We start from the raw sequence: 25,270 nt of genomic DNA, 5'->3' as shown, positions 1-25,270 counted from the left end.
GAGAGAAAGAGAGAGTCAAAGATGACCCCAGAGTTTTGAGAAAGCAGAAAAATGGAGCTGCCATTGACTAGGATAGAAAAGACCTTGGAAGGAGCAAGTCTTGAGGGATAATATTAAAAGGTTAGTTTTGGACATGTTAAGATGCCTATTAAATATTCAAATAGAAATGTCAAGTAGGCAATTGGATGTGTGTCTGTGGAGTTCACAGTGTTCTGGACTAGAGATATAAATTTGGGAATAATTGGCTTATGTGTGATATGCAGCCAAGAGTTTTGATTTGGAGATGGTAGAAGGTGTTGATGAGAATGAATCAGCAAAGGAAACTGAGAAAAGTCAGTGAAGGAGGAAAGCCAGGAGAGTGTAGTGTTCTAAAAGTCAAGTGAGGAAAGCATTTCAAGGAGAGAGGAGAAGTCACATATGTCACATGCCGGTAACAGTGAGAGGAGGACTGATTAGCCATTGGCTTTAGCAACGTGGGGATCAGGTTTGGTGGGGTAGTGGGTGCCAAAACCTACCAGAGGGGTTCAGGAGAGAATAGGAAGCAAGAAATTAGAAACCCATTTAAGGAATTTACTTTAAAGGAGTGGAGAAAATTGGAGCAGAGGGGTAGTGGGGCTAAGGAAGATTTTGTTTTATTTTCTTCTATTTTAAAATGGAAGAAATATGTTTAGCAGAAATACCAGCTTGTTGCAGATGGAAAGGATCTAGGAGTGAGGATAAAATTGATGTAGGAAAAAGGCAGAATTGCTGGAGCAACGTCCTTGAGTAGAAGAGATAGGATAGGATCTAGTACAAAATGGAAGGAGTTAGACTTTGCTTAGAACTGACACGGTTCTTCCACAGTAATAAGGAGAGAAACTGGATCTACGGGTCTGGTTTCAGGTAAGTGGTGGTCATGGTGGAGAGAGCTTGGAGTTCCCTTTCCATTGCTGTGATGTTCTCAGTGAAAAAGGAAGCACTGGGAGGCACTGGGGGTCTGAGGGAGGAGGAGGTGTGAGGTAGCCATTCAGGAGAGAAAACAGATGAGGGAGCATAGTGTGATCTCCAAGCAACATTGAGGACTCTCCCGAAAACTGAGATGACTTTGAGGTAATACAGGTTAGTATATCACGTGGTTTTCTCCAGCCAAGTTTAGCGGCATGATGCAGGCATGGAGTTGGTGAAGAGTAGGACTTGGCCAAGTAAATAGAATCACGTGGAAGAGACACAAAGGTGTTGAGGGTGCATGGAAGGGAATGGTGAGAATAATGACTGATCATGGAATCTAGGCTGAAGGGGAAGGAAATGACATGAGGAGTGAGAGGGACAGTGAAAACCCAGAAGGAGCAATAGATTGTGGGATTAGTGGGTGGAAGGATTACTGGACTCAGGGAAAGACAGGAGGTAGTGGAGCTGGAGAGAGGGATTCATGGAGTGGGGTGCAGTGATTAACGACAAACTCTAGGATAAAATCACAAGAGTCAATGGCTGATGAGGGTAGTGGGCAGGATTACTGGGGTACAGCAGCTCAAGGAACCTCGACCAGGGCATGGGAGGGTTCATCTAGGTGGATACTGAAATCACCAACAATTAGGATAAAATCCGTCCCTGGAAAGAGTGATGGTGATCCAGGACCTTACCTTTTAGCCCTCCAACCCTTTAAATTACTCCAGTGTTGGAAAAGACCCTTGTAGCCTATCTTAAATCAGAGCAAGATATCTGAAAAATTGGAAAGTTGGTTGAAATATTCATGGTCTATTTTTTACTGAATGTGAAATATAGTGTATTTTATTTTTTAAATTACATTTTAAAAAAGATTTTATTTATTTGGCAGACAGAGATCAGAAGCAGGCAGAGAGACAGAGGAGGAAGCAGGCTCCCTGCCGAGCAGAGAGCCTGATGCGGGGCTCAATCCGGATGTGGGGCTCGATCCCGATTCGGGGCTCAATCCCAGGACCCTGGTACTGTGAACTGAGCCGAAGGCAGAGGCTTTAACCCACTGAGCCACCCAGGTGCCCCTGAAATATTGTGTATTTTGAATAAAATGGCCAGTCTGTGAGCCATGAGACAGACACTCCTTGGTGACTCCCTTGATCTGTAATTTGTGAACCTCTGATTTTACCTTTACTCTAATCCTGGAGCCTCTGACTTATGTTTTGAGGTAGGACCTCCTCTCTGTGGAATCACTGGTTTCATAAGCACTAACAAGGTATGTCAACATTTAAAGGGGGTATCAGATGTAAAAGAAATTGAGCTAGTGTCTGTAGGACTGAGACCACAGCCAGCTTAGAATGTTGGACCACAAAAGAGAAAGTCCCCCTACCTCACACACCTTGTCTTAATACTGCCTCCTGAGGAAACTTTCTGCAGTCTCAATCCCAAACCTTCATTTGAAACACCAGGGCCAGGCTAGCAAATCCAAGTTAGGGAATGTGCTTAGGAAGAAGATGTAAAGCTTGAATCAAAAGAGGGACTAACAACAACAAAAATAAAATAAAATAAAATAAAAAAGGGAAAAAAAGGAAACTTCAGGAGAGGCCCTTGGCTGGAATTGTTTTTAGTCCCTCATAGTTATCCAGAATAATTGGCACAGAGAAGAACACACATTTGTTTGGGTATATGGCCTTACTTTCAAGTTTTAAATTAGATAAATAGAAGCTTCGTGAGGCATCTCTCAGTGGTGTATTTCTTCTCTTTTCCTCTTTGGCTTCTCATTCGGGTCCCTTCTGTTTATTTCTGTTACCGCCTTTCTGTGAGATCTCCCCTCTCCTCTGACTTCCTCCCTCCACCTCCTCACCACCGCCATTTTGTTCTCTTCCCCTCTCCGTCAGTCCTGCTTCCTTTTCCTTTCTTCTCGTCATCTCCATCACAGCTTCCTGTGTCTTCCCTGGCGGTGATAACGGAGGTGAGGTAGGACGGTGGTGGTGTGGACCAGAGTTGCGTAGAGGAATGATGTTGGAATGATGCCCTTACCCGGAGCCATGCTCCCAAATGGTTCTCCAAGGAAAGGCTATGCTGTCAGCATGAGGAGACTCTTATTTTTCCTTAGTTGTAGCTTTCTCCTTCCCTACAGCAGACAGAGTCCCTCAGAAAGCCGAATGTGAGTGGTGTTGGCGAGGGCCGCATAGATTCTCTCTAGTGCGCAAAAGGGGTTCAGATAGAATTTCCTGTTAGCGTAGGGGAGAAAAATGTCCAATGAGATACAGCTTGCCTAAAAAACTTGTCTGTGGACACAAAGATACTTAAGGTAGTTGTTTAATTGTCAACTCTTAATAACGGGCATCTCATAAGGGTAAGTGTTATATTGATATTATTTGGCTGGAGAAAACACAAGCCACTCCTCCCTTCTTTAGAGATCTCCCTCTGGTCAGAAAGAGGCACATAGAAAGTACTTAATGAATATTGGCCAAATGAATAAATGGATGGGGATGAACATTTGGCACATGGGAAAATAAGGCTGGGCTCCAGAGAAGTATCACCCCCCCTAGCCCACGCTTTCTGGCCTAGTTCCTTCTCGTTCGTTCTGTGACAGAAGGTTGGGGCTCCCCAAAAGCTCTGGAAAGGAAAAGGAAGAGCCAGCTTCCCACTCCCTCAAAGAAGCCAGAGGGAGGGACTGTGCTGCGGAGGAGGACAGGACACAGCCCCTCCCACACAGCGGGGAGAAAGCAGGTCTAGCCACAACAGTGTTGTCCTGGTCTCTGTCCCTTCAGAGCTACTGGTAAGAACTCCCAGGGGCCTCTAGTGGGGCTCTGGAGCTGCCACATTTAGGATTTCACTCAACCCAGTTGGAGGTAGAGAAGAACCGGGAAGGAACAAACAGAACTGAGGTGGCTTTGGCTGGCAACCCCCACTCCCACCCACCACCTCCTGGAATCACCCCCAGGCCCCTAGGACCTGAACCCAGGCCTGAAATGGGACTCCAGGGCTGTCCCATGAAGACGGTCAGATTATTTCCAATACAGTACCTATATGAGCGGGGCCAGCTGTAGCCCCGTGGAGGCTGCCAGGGTGCTGAGGAGTGAAAGGGGCTGCGGCCCAGAGGGGTTCTCTCTTTCCCACTCTCCATAAGTGAGCGAATTTCTCCAGCTGAGGTCACGGATGCAAGGGATGCCATCCTCTCTGTGAGTCTCTCTCTCTAGGTCATAAAGGGAATGCATTTGTTTGTACCTTTAATTCACAGAGCAGTCTTGCAGTCATGGCCCAACACTGGTGGGGTGCTTCTTACGAGCCAGGCGTGGTCCCCAATCATCATGTGCTTTAAAGCTCTTTTAATTCTCACAAGGAGCTGGAGAGATCAGCGCTGCTGTGGTCCCCATCTTACTAGGACTCTGAGGCCCAGCGCAGTTAAGTCACTTACCCAGGGTCATATAATGAGGAGTCAGAGCCAGAATTCAAAGCCAGGCAGTTAGAGCCCATATTTTAACTATTCTATGGTTTGAACCAGGCAGTGCCAGTAAAAGGAGGGAACCATATGTGGCTTGGGGAGCATACTGAGTGAATTTCCCAAGGAGATTCAGCTAGCTGAACTGGCAATGGCCTTGAACCCAGATACCCTTCAGCCTGAGCCTGTCCTCAGTCCACTTGGCTTCAGGTACCGTAAAGGTGGCTTGCAGCCCAACAGCTTTGGCATAACCAGAAGCGTGTTAGAAATGCACAATACTGACTTAAAATCTGCATTTTAACAAGATCTCCAGGGGGCTGCTTGCACATTATAGTTTGGGAAGCACTGCAGTAGGGCCACACTACCCACTGATGGGGGAGTTGAAAGGTTTAGCCACACAGGTAAGCCTTGGGACATTGGTTTTTCTTTTCATCCAGAAGTTCCGAGAGGTTGGGGTATAATTGTCCTTCCAAACTCAAAGGGTATATTATCTGGACCAAAGAGTTGAAAAAGGAAAGAAAGGGCCGAGGAAAGAAAGGGCCCTGGGGACATCCTAGGATGATTCACTGAAATCAGCCTTATGACAGCATGGGCGTCATAGTTCCCGTGAAAACACATACCTCATGATTCTGAAATTCCAGCTGTTCTCTCGAGTCCTAGAAATAAGTGTGACTTATTCTGTCTTCTTCAATCATAATCTCATGGAGTATGTTTTGAGTGTGTGTGTGTGTGTGTGTGTGTGTGTGTGTGATGGAATGTTTGTGTGAAAACACTAATGCATCATCATTGTATCATTGCTCACATGGCATGAGAATGCATTCTCAGGCTTCGGGGATTATGGACCCGGGTCAGCTTTACCCACCATTTAGAGCAGGGACTGGATGACCCGGCAGCCTCCAGGCTGAATTCGCTCCCCAGATAGGTTGTGTTTGCCTACTAAGTATCAGCCTGGACTGTGTTTTAGTTTTTATGGGGGAGGGGCTGTGTTACGTAAGAATCCAGATTTTTGGCTTTTGTTGAGAAATCAGAATATCTGGCAATACCAGGCTTGTGTTCCACCATGGTGAATACTGAAGGCTTCATGGAAACCTTCACTTTCTTGATGCTACCCTCCCCATCACCTCCTACTGCCTCCTTGCTGAAACCAAGGGTCAGTCCAGCTGGGGTGTAACTCACAATGGGGTGGAAAGAAAAGTCAGCCATTTCTTACAGGACACCTAGACTCCCTACCCATTTGTAGCACCTGCAGACATTTGAGTTGCAATCCCTGGACTGGACGAGAGCTTCTCTGAGATCTACGCATTCCTCTAAATTCCCTAAATATAACACGATATTCTGGCCACCTCCTGAACCAGTTGGGAAGAATAATTTATTAGTGGTGTGGCGCGTGGATATTTCTCGAGCTCCCTTTGCGTTCCTAATCCTGGGCTTGCCACTGCAGATAACTCAGAGGCATGAGAAGAATGAATATTGGTTGAAGAAATGAGGCTTAAGCCTATGAAACAAGTAGGGAATAATGGGAGAGAGGTTATGACCAAGGAAGGATTCGTCTGGAAAGATAGGTAGGATTGCGGGTGGAGCATCAGCGGGAAGGGAGCAGACGGGATGAGTAACACACGGGGAAGGATAGCTAAGGCTTACCTAGAGCAGATTTGGGCTGGAGAAAAAGATGGGGCACAGGGCTTCTATTTGAGGGGGAGAAAGGGATCAGGTGAGATGGGGAAGGGCGGGACGTTTGCACAGGGTCATGCATGCCAAAAGGCGTGGATTTGGGGTAAACTAGAACCTGGCAATATCTAGGGAACCGGCTGCTCTTTCCAGAATGTGTCATGCACTTTCACACAGACTCTGACTCTCAGAAGGCTCTGCCTCCTCTTCTTCGGCATGCCCTGCCTGTAGCCCTCCTCTACGACTCAGCTCATAGGCCCTCCCCAGCAGTCTCCTGTGGGGAGTGAGGGACCCCTGTCTTTGTGCTCCCGAGATACCCCAGGTATGAGTTCTGAATGTTTCCTAGAAAGAGAGGTTTTGTGATTTCAGGATCTACCCATCTGACCACCAAATTATAAACCTTTTTGAGGGGATACTATGTCCTCCTCCATTGGGACTTCACAGTGTTAGGCACTTGCCAAGGGCTCCCTGCATGTTTTGGAATGAGTAAATGAATGAATGAACTAGCAGAAGATTACTGGACGGGCCAGGCATGTGGTGATAAGGCGGATTAGGGTAGAATCTGTGGGAGCAGAGCTGAAGGAAAGCATATCAGAAACATTTCAAAGAGAGAAATCGCTAAGACTTGCTACCAAGTTGAGCACGGGGACCAAAGAGCCTGGAGGAAGTCAGACTCAGGTATGGAAGGACAACAGAGATCTGGGGACGCTGGGATGGGGAGCTGGAGGGGACCTTCTTCCTACATCTGTGGGGCAGAAAGTTCTCCGAGACGTGGGTGCCCTGTTCCCTCCGTTACCTGAGCTGTCCTTTTTGGTCTGTGTCTTTTTGCTGCTCCTGGAACTCCAGCCATTTCAGGATCAAGGAAACGAAGGCCAAAAGAAAAAGAACAGAGCATGAAATTCTCATTTCAAATCTTGTTTCTAGTCATATTTTTCTTGATGCAAAAGCTTTAGAGGCAGATATAAATATGAAAAAGGCCCGCTGCGGCTACCCTGGTAACAAAGTACCAGAAGAAAAACTAGGGAAGGGGGAGGGGAGAGGGGGGTGGGGTGGGAGCAGAGCCCTTGCTGCTGCTTTTGCTGAGGAAAAGTGGGTGCGACTCCATCTGTTTGGTCCTTTGTCTCAGCCTTTCATTTTATTTGCCGTAAGTTGCTTGTTGTTGCCAATGTGCAAAAACTGATAGAATTGTGACCAGACTAGAACCTGCCTGGATGAGGAGAGAGAAACCATCACTGGGGGCTTCATTCTGGGAACTTAAAGAGAAGAGACCAAATGTCCGTCCAAAGCAATTCCTGAGAGGACAGCGAAGCAAAAATTCATTTCTCCCTGTTTCTCACAGCCCTCTGATCCATTCAGGACATGACAGCCCAGATGAGGTTGCCTCAGTTTACTGGCTGGCCTCTTCACACCTAGGCTCCCTCCCTTCAAATCAACCGTCACCTGGGCAGCCAGCGTCACCTTGGATCACGTCACTTCCCAGTTTAAAATGAGGCTAAGGCTCCCACTCCGCTAAAGCCTTCATTCATTCACAGGGCTTCCCAGGCCCTGGCTCAGCTCTGCCCACCTCTTCCATCCTCCCACCCCCGCCATTTCTGCGCAGGCCCACCCTCCTTTTTTTCTAAACTCACCAATCTCTTCCTCAGGATGAAGCCTCATTTGTTCCCTAAACCTCTGTAGCTTTCTCCACCCTTCCTCTGGGTAGAGCCTATTTCTCCTTCTGGCCTTAAGTCCCCTCTGACCTTCCAGAAACATTAGAAGTTGCCTGTGCCAGAGATTGACAACAGGCCCCTAGACCCCCTTCTTCCTTCCTTCTGTGGGCGGCAGAACCTCTGACTTTGCGTTGGGCCCGTGGCTACACACACGCTGGTGAGTGCATTTCCCAGCTCCCTTGTAGCTGGGTGTGGCCAGGTGCCTGAATGGTGGCCAGGAGTATAAATAGAAGCAAATGGTAATGACAAAAGAAAAATCCATGATTTCAGATTTTGAGAGGGTCAGTAAGTTGCTTCAATATATCTTGCTCTACTAGAGTCCAGGGGTCTCCAGCTCAGCAATGTGACCTCTCACCCAGAAATTTCTTAACTACAGATCTCTGTAGTTAAGCCTTTGATACATACATAGAGTGACAACTTCTGGTATAAATTCTTAGGCAGTGGGCAACTGACACATCTTTGTCTTGCGCGAATACTTTTATACTTCCAGCCCACGTTTGAGTTAATAATACAAGTTAATATTGATTGAGGATTTCCTCCGTCCACCTCTGAATCTGCTGAGGAGCATGCCAAGGACTGATGTGTATGAGCTCATGTCACCTTACGCTATCTGGGTGAGGTTGGCACTACTATCATTTATTTCCATTCTGCAGATCTGAACCCTTGGGACCAGAAAAGTGAAGCAATGGGCCCAAGGGCTCACAGTCAGAGCAGTGCCTGGGGCCCAGGGCTGGGTGAGCTCTGAACCACTGTAAGAGATTGTCCCCTCCAACTCCCGACACTGAGAAAAAGGCCTTTCTTTCCTCTCCTCTCCTCTTCTCTCCTCTCCCTTTCTTCCCTCCCTTTCTTTCATTCCTTCTTTCTTCTCTCTCTCTCCTTCCTTCCTGGTTTTTCTCTTCTGGTGACATTTCCTAACTTACTTCTGTCCGCCCTTTTCTTTTAAACCACAAATCAAGATTGCCGGGACCCTGATTCCCAATCATCTTTGCCCTCTGGTCGCAGTGCCCTGTGTTCTAAGTGCTCTCAATGCCTGTTAGCCCTAAGGCACCTGCACATACAGGGACATTTCCTCAGGCACAGAGAACATGGGCCGGTACAATGGAGTTTTCCAGAACAGATTATCCATTTAGAAAGCAACCACAGGAGCTTCCCGAAGGCTAAGCAGAGGCTTAGCTAGCCAGGGGAAGAGGTAAATGAACTCAATGAGTAGACAATGTTTTCGCTTTTTCTCCCTAAAGACTAGGAACAGGGTTAGAAATTAGGTTTTCCTTTCCCACCTATGCTACTAACTTCCTCTTCTTATCGAAGAGTTACTTTTTATTTTGTACAACATTCCTCTGGAGTTAGGCCCACCGTGTGGGCTGTGTGGAGGAGACTAAGGCAAAGAGAGCTGGGTAAAGGTTATTCTGAGTCAAGGATAAAACCTGGATCCTGAGTGGCAGCATTTCACGCTCCTCCCTTTGCTTGGTTTCTGGATCTTAGGGCCCAGGCAGAGACGGGAGGCTGGCCGATTTAAGGCACATACCTGAACTCATCGTGCTGGTGCAAGTCAGCAAAAATCTGAGAGAGTGCCTCACTCTCCCCCTTGGCCATCAGCTGCATGAGGCTCTCGCTGGGCTGGGAGACTTGGGATTTCTTCTGTACTGACTAGATGGAGGAAAACAACAAAGCCAGGTAGTTAAGGGCTTGGGGTCTCTGCATTTTCCTAATAATGGTCCAGACATGAAGATGCTGGAACTGGGGCTCTGCCTCTGGGCTGCTGGGTTAGCTGCTCAGAGGGGCCATTCTGAGGCCATCTCTGTTTGTTTCTGTCCCCTGAATTGTTATAAATAGCCTTTGGTGCCTTAAGGATAATACTGTCATTGAAAACTTTAGACGTAATTTAGTAGATCATCTATTCGTCTTTTTAAAAAATTTTATTTATTTATTTGACAGACAGAAATCACAAGTAGGCAGAGAGGCAGGCAGAGAGACGGGGGAGGCAGCCTGATGTGGGGCTTGATCCCAGGACCCTGAAATCATGACCTGAGCTGAAGGCAGAGGCTTTAACCCACTGAGCCACCCAGGCACCCCTAGATCATCTATTCTTATGAACATACCTTCATATGTTCCTGAACAGCCCATTCTTAAAAATTTTAATAAAGCTTCTGCTACTTAGTTTTATATTTAAATGTAGGGGGATCAAATATCTGTTGTAGGAATTCAATAGATGTTTAAAAAATTACTTTCTTGGGGCGCTGGGTGGCCCAGTTGCTAAGCAACTGCCTTTGGCTTGGGTCATGATCTTGGGATCCTGGGATGGAGCCCTGCATTGGGTTCCCTGCTTAGTGGGGAGCCTGCTTCTTCCTGTCCCTCTGCTGCTCCCCCTGCTTGTGCTGTCTCTCTCTGTGTCCAATAAATAAATAAAACCTTTAAAAAATTAAAAAAAATAATGACCCAGCCATTACATTCCTTAGAATCTACCCAAGACAAATGAAACATACATCTATGCAAAAACTTGTACACAAATGTTCCCATCAGCATTATTCATAATAATCAAAAACTGGAAAAAATCCAAATGGCCAACTGGTGAATGGACAAACAACACGTGATATACCCATACACCAGAATGCTACTCTGCAATGAGAAGGAAAACGGATAGTCTGTGACTGTGCAGAAGTGGCCTCATGCTACAATGTAGATGAGCCTGAAAAACACCATGCTGAGGGAAGGAAACCAGGCACAAAAGGCTAGTATCGTAGAATTTCATTTATACAAAATTTATAAGAAATAAGAAATTATAGAGACTGCCTAGGGCAGTGGCTGCATAGGGCAGAAAATAGGGATATTTGAAGGACTGTTCATGGGCACAAGGGAATTTGTAGGGCAATGGTTGCCCAACTCGGTACTGTTACTGAGAACGCTGTGTGGTACATTTGAAAGGGCTGGGTTTTATGGCCGTAAATTATGCCCCCAATAAAGCTGATTAGCAAAGGTCTAAGGCAGGGATCGCCTTCACGGTGTGCTCACCTATGAGCTCACCTACCAGCACACCTAAACTCCACAGTTTGGCTCTGGCCTTTGCTGGAGGGGGCAATGGTGCCCACTTACGTGAGAGTCTCCCGAGGGGCTGCAGTTGATCCTGGGTACCAGACAGTGAGTGAAAAGGATCCTTGGGTCCTTGGTGGTGATGGACAGCCCCGTATGCAGAATTTGCACCAGCCGGATCCAGAAGTGGAAGACAGTCTCAGGATGGTCCTGGTGGAGCCTCAGGTAGTAGATCTTCTCGGTGACTGTCCTCAATCGCAAGATGCGTTGAAGCCGGTCACAGACCTGGAACTCCACGAACTTCAGTGGGAGGATCCTGAAGCCACAAGACAAGACACACCGTGGCAGCTCTGTAGCTTCTGATCCAACCACGTCTTCGTTAATATGAGGAGTGTCCCCTACAGGACTGAGGCTTTCGGGGGTAGGAGAGAGAATGCTCAGCTCCGTGGTGCTCAAATTTGCCGAGACCAGATTCACCTGGGGAGCTTGTTTTAAAACGCAGACACCTGAAGAAATCCCCTGCAACTCAGATTCGGTGGATCTGGGGTGTCGCCCTGAAATCTGCCATGATTCTCAGGCTGGTGTTCCCTGGGATCCTGCTTGAGAGAGATAGCCCTGGGGTAAGGTGGCTAGGTAACAGGGGTTTCCAGTTTCTTTCTTGATAGCCTAAAGGAACTGCCCTTCTCTGCCACAGAGTGGCGCTGTCTAGCCTGTCCGTTCATTGACCCCAGTGCTTTCACTACTCTTCCCAAAGGGGTTGGGAACTGGGAGAAGGAACTGGGCTGGGCTTTCTATAGGTAGGCCCAGAACATAGAGGCGAGGTTTATCATGGAACTGACATGGAGAAATGAAGGGTTTGTCTGGATTTCTGGGAATCTCTCGAGATTCTTCAGATATCCTACAGATTACTTATATGAAAAAGGGCTGTTTCTTCCCAGAGGAGTCTGAGGTCCCTGTATGTTACAGTTTTAAGGGAGACTTAGTTCCACTCGTTTTACCAGTAGGAAAACTGGGATGAGGCAGATAGCCTTGAGACTCAAAAATGATTCGAGTCGTTGGCTACCGAAGACTAGAACCCATGTCTCATATCTAGTGCTCTATCTGCCGGACCTCACTGCTTCCTTGCCCCTTGGCCCAAGGCAGGAAGACTTCCTATGGATTAGTGGGTGAGAGCAGCAAGAAGGAAAGTGGGCATGCTGACTGGCTTCTCATTGCTGACCACATAACACTTCTCTTTTCCGCCCCATCCCCCCGCAACCTTGGCCTTAATGCTTCCAGTGCATGATCTGTCTTGGGCTACTGTTGTCTAAAAAAGTAATGTCACTGCCAGTGACTTCTCCGTCTCTCCCTACTTTGAGTTGAGTCACAAAGCAGCCTCTGCTTTGGGTCCACCCCTCACCGCATTCATCCTCTCTTCGCATCTCTATTGCTTACCTCTTCAGCTTGATGTTTGGGGCCGTAGATGGTCTGTTCCATGTCTGGCTCTGTCCCTGGTGCCATTTGACACTAGCCATGAGGAGGATATTGGGAAGGGGCAGGCAGGGCACGGAGGAGGTTACCCCAAGGGCCATGGTGTTGGAGGGTTTGTAGATGTCTATCCAGTTCCTGCCCTTTCTGACCTGCAAAGCAGCCCGAGGGGCACAGCCTGAGCATTGGGCAGAAGCAGCAGTGTATTCTAGGAGAGGTGGTCTCTCAACCTCAGTCCTATCCACATTTGGAGCTGGCTAATTCTTTGTTTAGGGGAGGGGGCTTTCCTGAGCAAGACAGGATGGTTACCCCGTCTCTGTCTCTATGCACTAAAGGCTAGTAGCAATCCTACCCCTTGCCACGCCTCCCAAGTTGGGACAATCAGTAGTATCTCCAGAGGTTGCCAAATGCCCCCTGGTGGTGGCCGCTGAAATCAACACTTATTGAGAACCACTGTTTAAACCTATATGGCTTCAACAACTGGAGTATTTACCCCACCTCCTGTTAACAATTGCCCACAAGAACTATAACCCAAGAGTTCCTGGTCCTGTGTCACATTTCTGTGACTCCTTTACACACTGCTTCCTAGTTTTTCTTTGAAAAATGTGTCCTTACCCCATTCTTTGAGGGACCCTATTGTTTCCTGCACTTCCCCTTGCAGCTCCCAAGGTCTGTTTATTCTGGGTTCCATTTGGCCAGAGGAAAGGAAGAACAGGCAAGGAAATAAAAATGCACAGAGAGGCCCCGGGGTGGCGCGGTTGGTTAAGAGGCCGACTCCTCATTTTGGCTGAGGTCACTATCTTGGGGTTCTGGGATGGAGCCCATACCACCCCCTAGTTGTGGGCTCTGTGGTCAGTGGGGAGTTTGCTTGAGATTCTCCCCCCACCCATGCAGTGCACTCACTCGCACATGCTCTCTCTGTCTCAAATAAATAAATAAATCTTTATTCTTTCTCTCTCTCTCTCTTTCTTTTTTAAAGATTATATTTATTTGACAGAGACAGCAAGAGAGGGAACACAAGCAGGGGGAGTGGGAGAAGGAGAAGCAGGCTTCCCGCTGAGAAGGGTGCCTGATGAGGGGCTCAATGCCAGGACCCTGGGATCATGACCTGAGCCGAAGGCAGATGCTTAACAACCGAGCCACCCAGGTGCCCCAATAAATGAATCTTTTAAAAAAAATGCCCCAGTGCTCGTTGTACTTGTGCCTTTGCTTCCTGGCTTCACATGTAACAACCAGCTTGGTCCAATCCCTTTTATAAATAGAGGAAACTAGGATTCAGGGCATGCAGATCATTTGCACAATGACGCCCCCTGACGAGAAGACAGAGACCCTGAGCCCTGGTCCTCTCGGGGGCCCTGCTCCTGCTCTTTCACCAGTCAGCATTTCTGCTACGAAGCCTCCCAGGGCAGCCCCCTTCACTGCCTCCTCTTTGTTCCCCTCTTGGGCCTGACAGCCCGGAGAAGGAAGCACACTGAGGGGTTCGGATACCAAGTCCTCTACTCAGAGCAGAGAACACCTGACCTCTGTCCCCACAATGACAAGTGTCTGCGGAAGAAGCTCTGTGGGGGGCTCAGCAAAGTCAGGGTCAGCTGCATTCCAGGCCCACTGACTTCGCCTTGCCTCAGTGCTCACTCCACTCCAGGCCCCGGGACAGACTCTCCCGGCCACATCTTGGGAACAAGTTGAGAAGAATCAAGGAGTGCCATTGTGAGCGACCCAAGGGTACCTGGACAAAGTTGCTTTCAAACACCACTGAGTCAGGAAACAGGTTGAATTCTGGAGAACGAAGCATCTGGCAGAGAAGTCCCTCCTCCACACCTAGGCCTACTCCAGGGTTTGGCTCCCCATCCACGGACAAGAGGCCCCTGACTTCTTCCCAGGCATTCAGGGAAGGGAATGTTGGAAAAGATCTTGTGACTTTTACTGTCTTCTTTGATTTCCACCAAGTCTTTCTCTGTGGAACTGATGACAACATTTCCGCACATGCTCAGGGGCCTGCTGCAAGTTTGGCCTGGTATCTCTCTCTTCCCTCCTGGCCCTGGGTGGCTGGCCAAGGCTTGGGACCGCCAATCAGCTCACAATACTGAATGGATGACATCATGAAAAAACCAGGGCAGGCCTGTGGGAAAGGAAAATGCAGAGGGGTTTCTCTTTTCCTCCAGAGGGCTTGTTTCTGCCCTGATAGTCCCCAGCCCCTGTCCGGAACCCGGGGACATAGTGCCCCCAGAGGTTGCTGGGAAAGGGATGACCGCTATTCAAGTCCGCTTCAGGGAGCCAGGCAGGAAGCAAGGAAGGAAAGCTGCTGGGAGGGTATTTTCTTTCCTGCCTTTCAACCCTCCCTTACTCTTTTTTTTTTTTTTTAAAGATTTTATTTATTTATTTATTTGACAGAGAGAGAGAGAGAGACAGTGAGAGAGGGAACACAAGCAGGGGCAGGGGGAGAGGGAGAAGCAGGATTCCGCCAAGCAGGGAAGCCGATAAGAGACTTGATCCCAGAACTCTGGGATCATGGCCTGAACGGAAGGCAGCCGCTTTACTGACTGAGCCGCATGGGAATCCTTAGCTCTCCCTTACTCGTAATGCAACCTACCCCAAGCAGTTTCAAGGGCTGTTGTCTATTTCAAACCCCGCCATTCCCAGCTGTGATGAGGCTGCGTTTATCTGGAGGACACTTACCTGTTTTGGAAGGAATCGCAGGGCTCTGCTCCGCGCTCTGCTCTGCCTGGGTGGTTACTTTTGCAGGTCTGTTTCCCTCAGGAGGTCACACTGAAGGAGGAGTCCACGTAATTAGTTTCTTCCCCAGAGGCTGGCTCTGTGAGGGTGCCCAGCAGAGAAGAGTGGAACCGCGCTGGGGCAGTTACGCTAGATCAACAAGACATTTCCCCTCTCAGAGAGTGACAGCATTCCTCAGCCTGGAGTCGGAGGAAGCAAGAGCTCCAAACCCTGCAGTGGCTAGGTCAAGGGCAAAGAAGGAAGCAGGCTGACCGCTATTCAAGTCCGCTTCGGGGAGAAATCATATTCTAATTTGGACGAAATTCCGGAACTTACTAAGCTATGTATTATCAAATCAAAATAAAATATGATCAACTCAGAAAAGTAATCGGACAACCAGTGCATGTGATGTACAAGCGTGAGGAATTACTTCTGCATTTCGTTATCAAGTCAGAGCGGCGGCTGAAAGGTCTAGAGGCTTTGCTGACCTGGTTCCATGTGCCCCTCACCTGGTGGCTTCTAGTTTGCCCGTTCCAGCACCTGAAACCACTCCCTGGTTGGTAAAGCAACTGCCGCGTTCATGTTCCTTGTTTTCTTCTGTTTATCATGTGGGACAAATGTCCTCTATGGAATGGTCTCTAGGGATGGGGTCAAGAGACCCTGTTCTGAGGTTGACATTGCTCTGGAAGCAACACACAGTCCAAAAGTGATGGCAGTTAACACGCTGAGATGAATTGAACTTGCCTGCTATGGTCTAGCTGATTGGTCTAGATATGCAGTTTGTATGTATTTGGCCATTGAGACAGCCAGAAGTCCCCTTCAATGGGGAAGATGGCTTTTTCTGTTTTCTCTGCAAGCCTCTTTAGCCCATTTCTGTGGTATGTGGAAGAGGTTTAGTGCCCAGTCTAGAAAGTTAATTACGAGGAAGTGAGCTTTCGGCACTAAACAGAATCTAAAGCAATAATCAAATGTCTTTAAGATGTCCACCCTTCCTACTTGCCTCCCTCAAGCCTCAAAAGCTAGCACACCAAATCTTTCTAAAAACCATCTTATAGATGCTCAGTTGCCTTTTTCAATATCCATTCTCTCCATTTCCTTATTAATGGTGGAATGTCTGATCTTTAGTCGGGCACAGTTTTCTGGAATAAAGATTACATTTCCTGGCCTCCCTTACAGTTAGGGGTAAGGCCATGTTGTGGCAACAGAGATGTAAGCGCAACCTGCATCTGTGGTGAAGAGACATAGGAGGAAAAGGCATACTTTCTCACTCCTTATTATTTTTTTCCTTCTGGCTGGAATAGAGATCTGACAGCTGGATCTTGAGCAGCCCCATTGGGCCATGATGTGATATTCCGCTGATGGTAGCATAGAAAGATAAAAGGGCTCCAGTTCCTTGATAATCATAAAATAGCCATACTAGTCCTTCCTGGACTGTGTACCTCCAGACTTCCTTTATATATGAGAGAAATAAATTTGGGTTTTCTGTTATACCAAGTCAGGCTTAAAAATTGCTGATATAGGGCACCTGGGTGGCTCAGTTGGTTAAGCATCTGCCTTTGGCTCAGTTCACGATCCCAGGGTCCTGGGATCAAGTCCCGTATCAGTCTCCTTGGTCAGTGGGGAGTCTGCTTCTCTTGCCGCTCTGCCCCCCGCCTCAGTGGTCTTGTCTCTTTGACAGTGTTGATAGTACTTTGGTTTGAGGCTAAAATCACTTAGCAGTGTTGAGTATCACTTCAAACTTGCTCAGGAGTGACCAGGATACCTGATTGCATATTCAGTTGGGGCTAGACCAGGGTGCTGTGGAGCTTAGAGTTTATACAGTTTTGGAGACACTTAAAAATAAAAATATTGGGAGCGCCTGGGTGGATCAGTGGGTTAAAGCCTCTGCCTTTGGCTCAGGTCATGATCTTGGGGTCCTGGGATCGAGCCCCACATTGGGTTCTCCACTCAGCGGGGAGCCTGCTTCCTCCTCTCTCTCTGCCTGCCTCTCTGCCTACTTGTGATCTCTGTCTGTCAAATAAATAATAAAATCTTTAAAAAAATATCGGATAGTTGGGGCAGTAGGGAGTTATTGTTTAATAAGTACAGAGTTTTAGTTCAGGAAGATGACAAAGTTCCAGAGATGCAGGTGGTGATGCGCCCCCAACAGTGTGAATGGACGTCATGCCACTGAACTGGACATTTGAAATGGTACATTTCATGTCTATTTTACTACAATAAAACATTTCCAAAACATAAAAAGGAAAATAAATATGGTATTACCACAAAAATATGATAAAACATTGCCAGAAGCCCTCTTAGGGGCCTGGGAAGTTTCCGTGTGAACAAAGGGCCCTGAAGTATAAGCTTTATTATCTTCATGGCAAATCTGTCCCATTTAAATCTATGTCACTATTTTTTAAAAAAACTATTACATAAGCAGTATATGTGCTTGTAGAACATCAGAAAATAGAGACAAGTTTAAAAAACAAACAGCATATTCTTACCTCCCAGAGAACATCACTGCAACAACCATGGATGTGCGTGTGTGTGTTTGTGAGACAGAGAGAGAGAGAGATTATGTTCTAAAAATTGTTTTTAATTTTTTTAGAATCTGTATTATTTAACCAACACTTTTTTACCTTTGTATTTTGGTATACTTTGATCTCATCTCATCTAATTTCTAGGCCATATTAAAATTTCTCCAATTAACTCCAGTTATTCTTACAACTGATTTATTCATATCAGTATTCAATCCAGGAGCACACATCCCCCTTAAGTTTATTTTAATCTAGTACAGTCCCTTTTTTAGGACACTTACTAGTGGAAGCAATTGAGATCATTGTCCTACAGAATATCTCATCTTCTGGATCTATCTGGTTACTTCCTTGTGGTGTCTAGTTTGCTTGTCTAGCTACTATTTTTCCGTGAAATAGAATTTATATCTAAAGGGTTGATGGATGGACACCTGGGTGGCTCAGTCATTAAGTGTCTGCCTTCGGCTTAGGTCATGATCCTGGGATCCTGGGATCAAGTCTCATGACAGGCTCCTTGCTTAGTGGGAAGCCTGCTTCTCCCTCTGCTTGCTGCTCTCCCTGCTTGAGCACTCTCTCTCTCTCTCTGACAAATAAATAAATAAAATAAATAGATAAAATAATAAATAATAAAAAATAAAGGGCTGATGGATTCAGGAAAGTTTTGTTTTTTAAATAGCCACTATTTCTTAGCAAAGAGCTATCATAGGATCTATGTAAGATATTACCCTTCTTTCCCAAAGAATGTCCTAGGAAAATATGTTAAAAGAATATATCTCAGAAGAAAAATGATACCAGGAAATAGAATAAAGTCCTTGACAAGAATCCTCTCTGTACCATCAAGGGACCTTATAGATCCCATGAAATAAGCAAGTAGACAAACAAAATTAGAGATACCAAAATAAGATGAAAAGGGGACAGCATGTAAGGAGAAAAAAAAGAAGAAGAAAAACCTGCTCACTATCTGACAGTCACACTCAGTATCTCACTGCTCAGTATCTGACAGTCACACTTCCACAAAAAATGGAGGTGATATGACAGCAAACCGAGTCAGTGACATGGTCAGCAGGTCAGAGACTATCACACTAAGTATAATAAAGAAGGGCAAGAGATGAAAAGACTGGAAAGAAAATGATGGATGTGGGAGACATTTATGTTGACCAAACATACAGCTAGAGTCCCTGATGAAGAGGGAACAAATGGAATTGAAAAAGTATTCAAACATGTAAAAGAAAAAGCCATTTCTGAAACATAAGACCCAATTTGGCACACAAATGGATTTACTCTATTCTAGGTAAACTGAGTAAAGAAACCACTGAGACCAGTATAGCTCTTGGGAAGATGCTAAATCTTAGCACAACAAAAGCATCTTACTACAAATATCTGGATAGAAGAAGCAGACAATCTACCAAGGGGAATACATTTTTTAAAAAGATTTTATTTATTTCTTTGACAGAGATCACAAGTAGGCAGAGAGGCAGGCAGAGATAGAGGGGGAAGCAGAGAGCCCAATGCGGGACTTGATCCTAGGACCCTGGGATCACGACCTGAGCCAAAGGCAGAGGCTTTAACCCACTGAGCCACCCAGGTGCTCCTACCAAGGGGAATAAAATGAGACTGGTTCCAGACTTCAGCAACTTTACATGGGATGAGAAAATGAAATGATGTGAACCAATAATTCCACAAACAGGAATTACATTTACATACAGGAATCACATCCATTCAAGTATAAAGGAAGCCAACATAATCTTAAAATACTAAGCACACCAGAATAAATAAATCCATAAGCTGGTTCTCAGGGGAAAAATTAGACTATTAGTGACAGTTTAATTTTTTATAAAAGGAAGACACAGAACATATGATTTGAAATAAGAAAACACAAATAAGTACAAATAACTTCAGGATCCTAGGTAAAAGTAATGACATGAGGCTTACATGAATTACTTATAGTCTAGGTAGTCAAAAGACCTCAAAATGTAGTGACTTAAAATAGAATTTCGATTTGCTCTTACACAGTAGTCCAAAGATGGGCAGTCCTGGGCTGGTGGAGTATCTCTGCCATTGTCAATATGTCACTATCTGTCTCTGGGTTTCAAGGTGGCTGCTCCAGCTCCTGCCATCACGTTTGCATGCTGGCCAGTGAGAAGGGGAGGGCACACTCATTCCTTTTAAGGGCATGACCTAGAAAGGGCATAATCACTTTTGCTCACATCCCATTGGTCGGAATTCAGTCACATGGCCACACCCAGGTGCAAGGGAGGCTGGGAAATGTAGCTCTTAGCTGCATGGCTATGAACCCACCCAGAACTGGGGGGTTCTGCTATTTATTATTTAAGGACGGGAATCCAGTATACAATCGGCAGCCTCTGCAAAGAAGCCATGTTCCAGAAATGCTCCCTCTGACATTCACAGTAAATACATTAATTATTTTTAAAAAAAATTTAACTAGTAGCAACCTAACAAGAGGTTAAGTGGTGACCAAAAAACAGAACAGAAAATCTGAGTATGGCCTGATACCAGAGAAAGAAAGCTAGTTAATATAATTGTGTGTGTTCTCACAAATTACCCACACCAACTCCTACCCGTCCCCCCAAATTGGAGAGAGGCAGCCTGAGGGAGTGAGTAATCAGCTCAAGGGAAACAAGAGAAAAATTTGCAAGAGGAGCAGTCCCTGTTGAGGCAGAAAGCTCAGCTGGGCTCTCTGTTCTTTAGCTCTTTGGGCTGAATTGACACATTACCCCATGAGAGCAGGATAAATCCCCAACTAGAGAAGAGGACATTTCTAAACCCTGCCAGGAGAGAGCACAACCAGGTCCTCCTCACTAGACAGATGGTCCGAAGAGATTGGAGATGAGAAGTGAATCGGGGTGAAGGTCGAAGAGGCAGGATGTGGCTTTGGGGCTGGAGAGAGGTTGGAGGGAGGGAGCCTCAGGCGGGGGTGATGGCGCAGACAGTACTGGGGCGCTGTCCAGGACTTGCTTCCTTGAGAGCTCAGGTGTGGGACCAGCAGAGCAAAGCAGCTTTGAGGAGCTGCTGCAGGGAGAGGTGGGAGTGGAGAGAGCAAAGTAGGCTAAATGCTGCTGTCAAAGTACCATCCAAGTACCGTCAAAGTCAGGAGCACAGGGTTGAGGAAAATGTCAACGCTCCAATATAGTGCTTCTCAACCTTGTCACACTCAAATCCCCTTTTCCTGACTAATACATTGTAACTCCTCCCTTACCTTCTGAAATAAAATTCGTGATTAAAACCTAACTATATTTTACTTATTTTTAAAATTTTATTTAATTTTTTAATTTTATTATATTTATTTTAAAAAGTTGATTTGCTAGCCTGGCTGTAATATAAAAGAAAAAAAACTACAATAAAATAATATGTGTTCCAATATATAAATGCTGGTGCATGACTCTATTAGAGGTCAAAATGAAATATAGTTAGAAAATCAGAAACTTATACCCAGAATGCAGCAGTTACCGAAGACAAAACAAAACAAAACAAAACACCCACCACCACCACCAACAACAACAACAAAAAACCTGTAAAGGTCTATTGAACTGGCTACTTGAAAACGGTAAAACCCCACTATAAATTGGTAAGTGGGATTCCAAATAGTCAATAGGGATGGAATGGTGTTCAGTGAAGTTAAGGAAATACTTGAGATTAGCCTCCTCAGCCATGGGGTCCCAGCCGCAGTGGGTCGCCACCTGGTGGCAGTTATCCACTCTGTGACCTAGATGTAAGAAAGAATGCCGATTCTCGGGCCGGCTTGGCACCTTAGCTTAGCAGCTAGTGCGCTCCAAGTCTGCATCCGAAGGTCTCTGCGATGACGCTGACAGGAATGGGCACGACGGGGACTGACGCCTGTGAGAAGAGGCCCAGAGGCCATTGTCCTTCTGCCCTCTGGACTTTGAGAATCATGCACTGCCCCGGCCAAACTGGGTTTTACTTTTCTCCTCTGTGAAGTATAGTTCATCCTAAGAGCTATCTCATGGAATTATGAAAATCACATTAGATTGTTGGTGAGGAGACACTTAAAAATGCAAAGCATTTACAAAGGGAACGTCCTGGGTGTGCGTGTGTGACAATCTCAGGCCACTAGTTGTCACATTCTTCTTGCATCTAGATATGCCCCTCGAATGGCACTGAAGTGACAGAAATTCCTTTCCTTCTTTGTGCAAGGCAAAATGCCTGACTGGAGACTTTAGGGGGGCTGTAAAACCATTTTAGAACAAACCATCTGTGACTATTTCTTTGTATGTCAAGGACACATGGTCTGTTTCCTATTGCGACTATTAATATTCAAAACCAGTGTTGTGTTTGGGCAAAATTAGAATTTTTAGTGATATTTTAATTAAAGAAACATTATCCACCCCCAGTGGGGAAATTAATTTATCCTAAGTCAGGCAGGAGGCAGGAACAGAGCAAAAACCGGAATATAGCCTCCTCTTAAAACATCTCTAGATTGTGGTATTTCGGGTTGTTTCAAGTCATAGTGTCTGTAAGTGACCTTAGCTTTAAGAATTCTAAATGTTCTTTTTTAAATGCTTGTTTTATGAAGCTTTACCACTCTCAGTTGTTTCCCTGTTTTGAAATCATAGTCTCGTGTTATTTCTCAAGATCGAACCCTCATGGGCTTTAGGGTTTTTTGTTTTCTGTTTTGGTTTGGTTTTTTAGCAGGGTAAGGAAGACTTTATTGTGGCAGGGCGGGGGAGGGGGTCTCAGTCAGGATAGGGACAATTGTGATGGAATTTTGCAATGGGGAGAGGCCTTGGGCTCAATTCCCAATGAAGCTGGGGGCAAGTGGGATGTATAGCCGAGAAGGAGGCCAGGGGTCTCTGGAAGAAAAATTACTGAGGAAATGTCAGGAGTAATGGGGATTTTTAAAAAAAGATTTTATTTATTTATTTGACAGAAAGAGATCACAAGTAGACAGAGAGGCGGTAACAGATCGCCTGACGCAGGGCTTAATCCAAGGACCCTAAGATCATGACCTGAGCCGAAGGCAGATGCTCAACCAACTGAGCCACCCAGGGGCCCAAATAACACTAGAGTCTTAAATGACCAGCCATTTGTTATTTTTCTTATGATTTATGAGGACATTTGTGATGCATCTCATTCCATCACATATTTCAAGTGGGTCTGTCTTAGTGTTATTTCTGGAGGACGTTTTCTCTTTGCTCGGAATTCCATTTCGGAAACTTGAAGATATGTTCCTACATTGTTCTGGTGATGGTTTTTGCAGATGTCATAGCCTGGTGGGCTTGGATTGACCCTGGGTCACAATGTTTTGTTTCTTTTTTCTTTTAAATTGCATGTTTATTGGCTCTTCAAAGCTTTACTGATCGCTTCTGTGGTGTTATTTTCATCTAAGAAACAGTTGCTGATAAATCAATTTTATTTAGTTGCTATTTTAAATTTTTAAAAGATTTTATTTATTTATTTGACAGCAAGAGAGGGAGCACAAGCAGGGGGAGTGAGAGAGGGAGAAGCAGGCTCCCTCCTGAGCAGGGATCCCAATGAGGGGCTTGATCCCAGGACCCTGAGATCATGATCTGAGTCAAAGGTAGGCACTTAACTGACTGAGCCACCCAGGTGCCCTGAGAAATCAATTTTTTAATAAAGATTTTATTTATTTATTTGACAGAGGTCACAAGTAGGCAGAGAGGCAGGAAGGGGGGGGCGGGCTGAGCAGAGAGTCCAATGTGGGGCTTGATCCCAGGACCCTGAGATCATGACCTGAGCTGAAGGCAGAGGCTTTAACCCACTGAGTCACCCAGGCGCCCCCTGAGAAATCAATTTTAATCATAAATCCATTCAGCAAAGGCCATAGTTTCTTCCTATGTTGGGAAGCAGTGGGGGGGGTAGCAGGGGTGGGGGTAGGCGAGACATTGTGGGCACCAGTGCTGGCTATGGCAGAAATGAGTTATTTAACACCCTTTGATTGGGTGTCTAGCAGGAACCAGGCACTGGAGGACACACAAATGAGTAAGATACCAAGGGCGGATGTATCAGTCTACACAGCATCCACTTTTCTGGGAATAGCCCCTCATTAGTTAGACTTCATGGCTTTAAGCACAGAAACTGACAGGTCAACCTAAGCCAAAGGGAATTCATCGGAAAACTACTGGCACATCTTTACCACAAATGGAAGTGAAGGGAACCGGGCTTGGGGGACAGGCAGGAGCCAAAAGAGAAGCAATAGACTGGATGGAAGCCCAGCAAGGGTCACACAGCCAGGCCGGCCTGGTCATGGCTCTGGCACAGGCTGAGGGCCTGTGGATGGAAACTTACTGAGAGGAAACTTCAGGAGTAAGGGAGATGATATTCCTGCTCAGGATATAAAATTCAGCTAAGTCCTTACAACTGACCTGAAGAGTTAGCAGAGGGAGTGGTTCTGTGTTGAGTAGAAGAGGCCACCATGAAATGAGCGATCTCTTTCTGTTTAGGGACACGGCCCACCTTGATGTGGGAAACAAAGGCAAAAGAAAAATTAAATTTCCTTACTACCTACAGCCCACTGACAAGCCCTTGAAACAGGCAGAGCGACATTTCTCTAGGGACTTAGCTTCCTCGATGTTCTACTTTGCTCAGGGCAAAAGCCAGTCTTAGCTCCACCAACAGGATCCTGAGTCTACTTTAACATATAAAAATTCCTTTGGAAACTTCCTGTATCTCTACCCCCCAAGATACATGTTCTCAATCATCCCCCAAGCATATGGCCCACCCATACACATCTGAAGGGTCTCATGACTGAGTTTTTACTAGACAGTAATAACTTTTTCCTAACAATCTCTATCCCCCTCAAGATCCTGGAAACCTTGCTTCCCAAATTCCTTAGAGATTTATGCTATCCCCAACCCCCTCCCAACCTGAAAGTATATAATGGATCACTCCACAGGACCTCAGTGCAGCTCTTTCTGTCCACCAGTCCTGTCCCCATGCTTTCATAAAACCACCTTTCTGCACCAAATACATGTCAAGAATTCTTTCTTGGCTGTCCGCTCTGAACCCTAACATCTTTCCTACATCACTCCTCCCGTGCCTACAAGGGAGGCTGTCATTATTTTCACCCCATTCTCCTCTCTCCCTCTGATCTCCTACCTGGACTTCCACTGGCCAAACCCACCTGGACTCCAGAGGCAATGGGCCCTTTGATGTAGCCTAGACAGATCAGCTTGGAAAACGGGCAGGAACCAGAGGAGTTCTGGGGCACAGAGAATGGGGAGAAAGGAGTACTGGATTTCGAGGGAGAAAGGAAGATCATTGGCACACGGAGGTACAAAGCCCACGCTAGGATTCCTGGGACATTGAATGCTAAATGGAAGACACAAGAATGGAAAACTTGGTGGGGACTTACTCATGCCAGCGAGTATCCCCAGAGTGTAGATTAAATCCAAGTCCTGGGTGCCGCCCTGGGTCTGCCCCTTCCGGCCTTCGCAGTTTCTTCAGTGGTCTCTCTGATTCAGTCATTCTCACATGGACAGAAGGACATACAACCCAAGCTCTTGCTGCCTCAGAGTCATCCTTGTCGTTTACACATGAAGAACTCTGAAATAACAGTTTGGTACCAGAGAGGGGCCTGCAGGTTACAGAACCCCAGGGAGCTTATTACCCCAAAGAAATGGCATAGATTGCATCAAGATTCCATCATATTCTGGGGTGAGAACTTGACAATGGTCCACAGCTCATTAAGTGACTCCTTGAGGGTAACTAGGACCATTTGATGACAGAGTGTATCTGCTGCAAGTAGGTACCTGCTGCCTTAGGACAATATAAAAGAAATGGATTCCAGGACACTGGAATACAATGGGGCTTCA

General features: G+C 46.2%; 1 protein-coding gene across 7 annotated transcripts; it reads right to left on the bottom strand.

Annotated features, from left to right (window-relative positions):
* Positions 1 to 1,956: 1,956 nt before the first annotated feature.
* FAM71F1 (family with sequence similarity 71 member F1) lies at positions 1,957 to 25,049 on the bottom strand. Of its 7 annotated transcripts, none has more exons than XM_013050688.2 (9): positions 19,469 to 19,611; positions 14,908 to 15,093; positions 13,958 to 14,350; positions 12,199 to 12,383; positions 10,828 to 11,080; positions 9,263 to 9,384; positions 6,825 to 6,868; positions 3,945 to 4,114; positions 1,957 to 3,146 (listed from the first exon to the last, which is right to left on the bottom strand). In XM_013050688.2, exons 3-8 carry the CDS (start codon positions 14,204 to 14,206, stop codon positions 3,945 to 3,947), a joined length of 1,023 nt encoding a protein of 340 aa, XP_012906142.1. In that variant the 5' UTR covers positions 14,207 to 14,350; positions 14,908 to 15,093; positions 19,469 to 19,611; the 3' UTR covers positions 1,957 to 3,146. The 7 variants fall into 7 exon arrangements, with proteins under 7 accessions (XP_012906142.1, XP_044918895.1, XP_012906144.1 ...); XM_045062960.1 differs by having other exon boundaries at positions 1,958 to 3,114; XM_013050690.2 differs by having other exon boundaries at positions 1,958 to 3,146; positions 6,825 to 6,862.
* Between the last annotated feature and the right edge of the window lie 221 nt (positions 25,050 to 25,270).

This window comes from Mustela putorius, unplaced genomic scaffold, assembly GCF_011764305.1.
Source record: "Mustela putorius furo isolate JIRA1106 unplaced genomic scaffold, ASM1176430v1.1 tig00003845_pilon_pilon_pilon, whole genome shotgun sequence".
Classification (NCBI taxonomy): domain Eukaryota; kingdom Metazoa; phylum Chordata; class Mammalia; order Carnivora; family Mustelidae; genus Mustela; species Mustela putorius.
This window is presented reverse-complemented; position numbering and strand designations above follow the sequence as displayed.